This window comes from Microtus ochrogaster, chromosome 5 (assembly GCF_000317375.1).
Source record: "Microtus ochrogaster isolate Prairie Vole_2 chromosome 5, MicOch1.0, whole genome shotgun sequence".
Classification (NCBI taxonomy): domain Eukaryota; kingdom Metazoa; phylum Chordata; class Mammalia; order Rodentia; family Cricetidae; genus Microtus; species Microtus ochrogaster.
Genome location: NC_022012.1, coordinates 74,359,029 through 74,367,338, shown reverse-complemented (window position 1 = coordinate 74,367,338; position 8,310 = coordinate 74,359,029). Strand labels below are relative to the sequence as shown.

Below are 8,310 nucleotides of genomic sequence, written 5' to 3'. Positions count from 1 at the left end.
CAAAAACACTGATGACAATTTATGCTGGAGAGGTTGTGGGGAAAAGGGAACACTTCTGCATTGCTGGTGGGAATGCAAGCTGGTACAACCCCTTTGGATGTCACTGTGGTGATTTCTCAGAAGATTGGGAAACAACCTTCCTCAAGACCCAGTAATACCACTTTTGGGTCTATATCCAAAGGATGCTCAATCGTGCCACAAGGACGTGTGCTCAACTATGTTCAGAACAGCTTTGTTTGTCATAGCCAGAACCTGGAAACAACCTAAATGCCCCTCAGTCGAAGAATGGCTAAGAAAAATGTGGTATATTTACACAATGGAGTACTACACAGCAGAAAAAAGTAACGACAGTTTGAATTTTGCAGGAAAATGGATGGAGCTAAAAAACATTTTGAGTGAGGTAACCTAGACACAGAAAGACAATTATCACATGTACTCACTCATATGTGGTTTTTAAATATAAAGCAAAGAAAACCAGCCTACAAACCAAAATCCCTGAGAACTTAGACAACAATGAGGACACTAAGAGAGACTTACATAGATCTAATCTACATGGGAAGTAGAAAAAGACAAGATCTGGGTAAATTGGGAGCATGGGGACCTTGAGGGAGGGTTTAAGAGGGGAGGGGAGAGTAAGGGAGGGAAGCAGAGAAAAATGTAGAGCTCAATAAAAACCAATAAAAAAAGACTTAAGTGATTCTTCCAGTGAGCCATTCCTTTACAGAAAGTTAATACCTGAGCACTAAAGGGCTATGATTCATGTAATATCTCATTACCTTCATGAAAATATAATCATATGACTAGAAATATCAACAGTTCAGGACAAGTGAGTAAACAAAATTTTGTAATATTATTGATCTAATGCTTATTCTGGACCCCAACTCAGTGCTTACATGTGGGCTCAATCTTTGAAGTTCTTTGGCTTATCGGTTCAGCAGAAGCCAATAAAAATATCTTTTTAGTAACTACAGTGCTATCCAACTTTATATTGTTAATTATAAATGATGACGAGTGGTGGTCAATACTTTTATATCAAAAGAAGTAGGGGTGGTGGTGGAAATATGGCTCAGCAGTTAAAAGCACTGGCTGCTCTTCCAGAGGACCTGAGTTAGCCTGGCCACATACGTGGCTGCTCACAACCACCTGCAACTCCAGTTCCAAAAATTTTGACATCATTTTCTGAACTCCTTTGACACTATTTGCCCATGGTGCACAGACATACATGCAGGCAAAACATCCATATACATAATTTTATTTTTGTTTTGAGACAGGTTTTCTATGGTGTGTAGCCCTGGATGCCCTGAAACTCCTTCTGTAGAACAGGCTGGCCTCTAATTCAGAGGTTGGCTCATTTCTGACAGGAATTTCTGAAAGTTTATCTTAGATTCACAATTTCCAATCTTGTTTTTAATGCAGAATGACTATTTCCAAATAAATCCCAATAAATAAAACACAAAACGTAACTTCTCTTGTTGGGTTGAAGGTGGTGCGGGGGAGAATGCAGAGAAGGTGCACTTGGTTCCCTCCCAACAGCTTCGCAGAGACCCTAAGAACAGTCCAAAACATCGTCCTGAGAGAACTTCAGAGTGTCTTCAAAACTGTATTAGTGGATGCATCTGAGGAAGGAGTGGGTCCTGGGGAAGGAAGAGGGAAATTCCCTTCTAGCTCCGCAACTTTAAGATGAGGAATGATCAGGAGCCAGCGCCCCAAGAAAGAATCCTGTGGTATGGGCCGCCTAGAACGCTGCTTCTCAGAGCTTTACCTGGGGAAGTGGAAGTCACTTTTCTGGCTGAAGACTGAATGAACTGTTATGGTCCTGGTTTGATTCACTCTCCTCTAAGTTTCTTTCTTTCTTTTGGTTTTTCGAGATAGAGTTTCTCTGTGTAGCTTTGGCTTTCCTGGGACTTCCTCTGTAGATCAGGCTGGCCTTGAGCTCACAGAGATCCACCTGCCTCTGCCTCCAGAGTGCTGGGATTAAAGGTGTGGGCCACCTCTGTCCTGCCTCCTCTAAATTTGTATCTGAAGATTCCAGTAGGATGTGGTGCAACTCTGTAATCTCAATCTTTAGAGGCGGAAGCATAAGCAGCAGATAGTCAAAGTCATTTTCAGCTGCATTGCAAGGTCTGGGCTACCTGGAAATTTGTCATTTAGAGTTGATCAGATTCATCTATAAAAGAAGCATAATTATTCTGGCATAAACCCCAAATACAACCCAAACAGAAACATGCAGACGCCTGTGGTGGTGGTGGTGGTGGTGAACGCCTTTAATCCCAGCACTGGGGAGGCAGAGGCAGGTGGATCTCTTATGAGTTCAAGGTCAGCCAGCTCTAACAGTGAGTTCCAGCACAGCCAGTGCTGTTATGCAGAGAAATCCTGTCTCGAAAAACTCAACCAAACCAAACAACCACCCTGATGTGGGATTCCCCTGTGTATGCTGTGATTACTGTTGATTAATAAACTGCTTTGGCCTATAGCAGGGCAGAACAGAGGTAGGCGGGAGGAGGGTGGGATAGTTCCCTGAATGCTGGGAGAAAGAAGGCAGAGTCAGTGAGATGCCATGTAGCTGCAGAGGGGGAAAGACACTAGCTGCCAGCTGGAACCTTGCAGGTAGGCCACGAGCCTCGTGGTAAAATATAAAAGAATATAAGTGGGTTAATTTAATATGTAAGAGCTTGCTAGGAATATGCTATAGTGATTGGCCAAGCAGTGATTTAATTAATACAGTTTCTGTGTGGTTATTTCGATTATTATGGGAGTCTTGGTGGCCATGAACGTACAAGCAACCTTCAACAACACAGCACCCCCCCAAAAAACCCCAAAACCAAAAGCAAACAATAACAACAAAACCCAAAGTCCCCCAAAACTGTCATCACTAAGCTTGAAAGAACAGAAAAGCTGTTTCTATGCAACAGTTGTTACTGGGGACGGGAGTGAAATTAGGTGGCATTTCTATACAGCAAGTGAGGAAACAAAAACATAAAAGAAGCCAGACTGTATAGCCCATGAGGGAAGAAACTTGTAGTACACGAGCTTGTTGGTTACTGTCCATTTAGTAATGTGTTTATTATGTGGGATTAGGGCCCAACTACATTCTCAGTGTCTGGATCACTTAAAAAACGCCCTCACCTTTTTTCCTTTTTTCTTTCCCTGTTTGTGAGACGCGTAGGAATAACTCCTGACTTGCATCTCTTTGGGCCTAAAACTTTTCGATATCAGAATAAAGGCGCTTTCTGAGGAGTTGCGCGACCGCATAACTTTGGGCTCGCTGCTTGCCGTAAGGCGCTCATTGGTGCCCAGGTTACCGCCCCCATTCTTTAGCTTCACGTTAGTCTCTACGCACGCGCGGCGCGGACTACGCCCCCTCCCGGACCTAGGACGCAGGCGCGCGCACGCTCCCCGGCTGGGGTAGGCGGGGGATGGGGGAGAGCCGGAGGGAGGGGAGGAGGGAAGGTGTCTACTCTGGTGAGTTACGGCCGTGGAACACTCGGGTCGCCCTGGCCTGGCTTCCTGGTGGCGAAAACGCTGCGCCAGCATAGAGCCGGCGGAAGGGATCGGAGCCCGTGGGCGCAGCCCTCAAGCGTCACCTTCGGGCCGCTGAGCCCCCCGAGATCCGCAGGGCGTGAAGACCCGGCCTAGGCCCCGCGGAGATGTCCAGCTGTGGCGCTTGTACCTGCGGCGCTGCGGCCGCCCGGCTGCTTACCACCTCGCTCACCTCCGCGCAGAGAGGTAACGAAGTAATCCCGCACCGGAGCCCGCTCTGGGCTCTCGGGAAGTGGGCCGGTGAGGACCCTGAGGAGGAGGGCATGAGGGCTGCCAGGCGCTGCTAGCCTCCGAAATAGTTGGCGGTCTGTTTTTGAGGAAAACTCCGTGTGCTGCCGCCCGCCCGTGCGCTCTCAGGCCTCCAGAGTTTGTGGCTGGAATGGGGCCATCTCGCCTCAACTCTGGGAGAGAGACCGAGTGCTGCATTCGGTCGTTAAAAAGTGACAATCGCTCAGTCCTATTCGGGCCTGTCACTTTTTGCGGGCCTCCGGGTACCCGGTTGTCCCGGCTAGCCCCCTAGACTCAGGCAGCGCAACAACACTCGGTGTCACGGTCATTGTGCGGTCGGTGACGCCAGGACATAAACACAGCTCACGGGTCTTCCAGATATTTGGAAAACTTTGGAATCTTAGAAAAACTGCTGGGGAGATGGGAAACGACCTCTGGAATTCTTCAAATACTTACACACAGCAACAGTCGCTCTCCGCTTCCCTAGTTTGACAGCCGGGATCTGTCCCCAAGAGTAGCTCTTGTTTACTTTGCTTCTCTACTCATCAGGGCCTGTGAACACTTGCCAAGAGATTCCGGGAATGAAACCTGTTTTTCTTTTCCTCAGATCTATGCATATCAGACTGTTGCTAGATCCTGTTAGACTTTGCGATCTTAAAGACGTCTTTTCATGAGGGCTCGGATCAATAAGAGCTGTTTTCCTAAGTTTTTGGATTAACTGTAAAATCTTCATTGCTTACTAGATATATAATTGACATTTTATTCTACACGTGAAATGAAGTAATGTGGGTGGGAATATTTTGTATTAAGTGACATGTAAGTGTAAGATTTAGTCTTAAAACATTGCCACACCTCAACAAGTAGATGTCCCAATTCCAGAGGCTTCATTTATTTGGGATACATCTGTTGAGGGCTTATCGGTTGGTGCTAGGGGTAGTAAATTCTTCATGTTTTAATTTGGTGAAGGCGACAAAAGCGGTAACGAGGGTGATGTGTTTTGGGTGTTTTGGACAGGAGGAAGTTTGGGGCCAGAAGCTGGTGGATCTCTCGAATTTGGTAGAGCTCAGTGTGCTTCTGCCTGGGAGTGCTAGGATTAAGGGTGTGTGACGCCACTCCTGGCTGATGCCTATATTTTAAATGGACTTGCCGCGTGGGTGGTAAAGATAACTCAGCAAATAAAGGCATGAGCTATGAGTTCAACCCTGGGAGCTGCAAGGTGGAAAGAGAACTGTCATGAGCATACATGCATACATACATATATATATGATAACAATTTTAAATGTGCTTGACCTATATGAGGTCACTTTGCATTTTAAATATCTGCATTCAGAAGTACTTGATGCCCAGTTAAAATTACTCAGTGATAGTGTTGACCTTGAGTTTGGGTGAAAGAATATTAGAATTGCATCTAACTTCAATTTCTGACTTCTTTGAAACCATTCCTTGTAGAAAGGGTGTCACAGTGTGTTGGTGGTGGCCCACAACCTTAACCCCAGCACTCTGAGATAGTCTCAGTACTCGGAGACAGTCTGGTGGATGTCTGAGGTTTCAGGCCAGCTTGCTCTACAGACTAAGTACCAGGAGAGCCAGGGCTACATAGAGAAACTCTGTCTTGAATCCCCCATCCCCCCAAAAGAAAGGATATCACTTCATAAAAATGTCTGACTAAAGAGGTCAAACATGTTGATCATAGATTTTATAATTATAGTGCATCTACCTTAATTTTTAGTCCTATTTCCCTCTTTTTCTTTCCTTCTGGTAGTCAAATTGTAATAAATTAAATAGGGCAAAGTTAATAATTGATGAAACATTTTTAGCAGTTTTGCTGGGTAGACCAGACTGTCTTGAACTCATGATTTCTTCATCTTGCCTCTGGAGTGCTGGAGTCATGGGCCTTCACAAGCAAGTCAGGTTTCTCAAAACTTTTGTTGTTGTTGTTGTTGTACTGAGTATTGAATCCAAGGCCTTGAGTATGCCAGGCAAGCACTTTCTTGTTGAATTATATTCTCTGGCCTTCAAAGCATTTAAGATTTCTTTCTTTTCTTTTTCTTTTTTCATTTTTTTTCAAGACAGGATTTCTCTGTAACAACCCTGGCAGCTCTGGCAGCCCTGGCTGTCTGTCCTGGAATGCTGTAGACCAGGCTGGCCTATAACTCACAGAGACCCAGCTGCCTCTGCCTCCTGAGTGCTAGGATTAAAGGCATGAGCCACCATCACCTGGCAAGCCTTTTTTTTTTTAATTTTATTTTTTATCTTTTTTGGCTAGCAGAATGTACTTAGTAAAAACTATCAAATGTTATATATAGTAATGATGCTATTTTTCCTTATTAAGCAGTATTTAGAACTCAAGAAGCAATAACTTGTTGACAGAGGTTTCTGTCTCACCCGGTCCCGCAGCCGTTCAGTCCCAAAGAAATACAGAGAGGTCTACGTTAATCATAAACTAGTTGGCCTATTAGCTCAGGCTTCTTATTAACTCTTTTTTTTTAAATATTTTATTTATTTATCATGTATACAATGTTCTGTCTGTGTGTATGCCTGCAGGCCAGAAGAGGGCACCAGACCTCATTACAGATGGTTGTGAGCCATCATGTGGTTGCTGGGAATTGAACTCAGGACCTTTGGAAGAGCAGGCAATGCTCTTAACCGCTGAGCCATCTCTCCAGCCCCTTATTAACTCTTATATCCTACATCAACCCATAATTCTTGTCTGTGTCAGCCACGTGGCTTGGTACCTTTTATCAATGAGGCATTCTCATCTTGCTTCCTCTGCATCTGGGTTATGACTGCCCAGAATTCTCCTGTTCTCCTCACTCCACCTATACTTCCTGCCTGGCTACAGGCCAATCAGCATTTTATTAAAGCGATACAACTGACAGATCTTTACAGGGTAAAAGATCATTGTCCCACAGCAATAACTAGTGCATAAAATAAAAATGTAAGCCTAAATTGATATAGTAAGTAGTTGTTAAGTTGCAGGTATTTTTTTAAAATGTTTTTTTCTTTTTCAATTTGTGTTAGCAGTTAGAGGTCAAACTTGTGAGGATTTAGCTTTATTCTCTACTTCATCAGTTATTATACACTTTAAATATTGTCACTAGAATTGGCAATCATTTTCATCTTTTGAAACTTTTTTGAGAGTATATTCTGCTATTTCTTATTCATTCTTTCATGCTATTTTAAATAGATTGGATTTTTTTTTTAAGCTGGATCATTTGTAGTTTTGTAGACTCCTTAGTTCAAAATGAAGTGCAGAAAGCCAAGGATGATCGCAGTATTGGGATGGGGGTCTCAGATTCAAGGCCAGCCTCAGCTGTGTAGAGTATTCACACCAGTCTGGATGAAACCAACTCTCAGAAAACAAAGGTATGGTGTGGGCTCAGGCCTGTAACCTCTTTGGAGGGTCACCATGGATTTCAAGTTATAGAACAGCTGTAGAATGGAAGCTTGTCCTAAAAAAGAACATTTAAATATATATTAAATGTGTATGTTAATAATACTTAAAAGCTGAATAAAAATTGGGCTGAAGATATAGCTCTGAAGAGCACTGGCTGCCCTTCCAAAGGATCCAAGTTCAATTCCCAGCATTCACATGGTAGGTCATACTGTCTGTAACTCCACTTCAGTTCTAAGGATCCAACACCCTCTTCCGGCTTCCTTGGGCACCAGGCACACATGTGTTGCATAGATTACATGTAGATAAAATGCCCATACACATTTTTAAAAATTAAAAACTGAGTAAGTTACTTTCTTATGTCTTTAAGACAAGGTTTCACTCTGTAGCTTAGACTTTCCTGGAACTCATTGTGTCTGAGCTGTTGTCAAACTCCTGCATCAGCTGTGAATTACAGACATACAGCACAATACCTGGCTTTTCATATTTCTTTTTGTTTTGTTTGTTTTTGCCATAGTGGGAGAGAACCAAGGACTTAACACATGCTAAGCAAGTGCTCTATCACCAAGGTATATGCTTGGCCCTTTAAGAGTATTTTGTTTTGAGTTAGGGCTTCACCAAGTTCTCTAGACTAGCCTTGAATTCACTTTGTAACCCTGGCAGGCCTTGAACTTGCCATCCTCCTGCCTCAACCCCCAAAGCTATTTTAATAGGCAGCTGCTCTGATACCGACAAGGCTTTATCTGTATGACAGATGTTCATAGATGGTTTAACTTTTAACTGGTTTTTATCATTGCTGCCAACAGTGTTGCAAAATGGACAGAAATGTTTCCCTGGCTTTCAGGGGTTTTTCACATGTAGTTCATGAGCCCTTCAGGGGTTCCGTAGATAGGAATCAGATTTTTTAAAACCTTGTTTCCAATAATTTTTAACAGAAAAATGGTATTTTCCTTAATTATCAAGGTAGGTGACAGATCATACTTTTAGAAGTATCTATGAATTTGTCACCAGTCAGAATCATACATTTTCTTTTTTTAAAAAAAATATTTATTAGCCGGGCGATGGTGGTGCACGCCTTTAATCCCAGCACTCGGGAGGCAGAGGCAAGCGGATCTCTGTGAGTTCGAGACCAGCCTGGTCTACAGAGC

General features: G+C 43.6%; 1 protein-coding gene across 1 annotated transcript in view; it reads left to right on the top strand.

Annotated features, from left to right (window-relative positions):
- Positions 1-3,387: 3,387 nt before the first annotated feature.
- The window catches only part of Clpx (caseinolytic mitochondrial matrix peptidase chaperone subunit), a 41,496-nt gene continuing 36,573 nt past the window's right edge, over positions 3,388-8,310 (top strand). Inside the window, exon 1 of the mRNA XM_005347764.3 lies at positions 3,388-3,726. Coding sequence (XP_005347821.1) covers positions 3,648-3,726 — 79 coding nt within the window. The 5' untranslated portion in view covers positions 3,388-3,647. The remainder of the gene's footprint in view (positions 3,727-8,310) is intronic.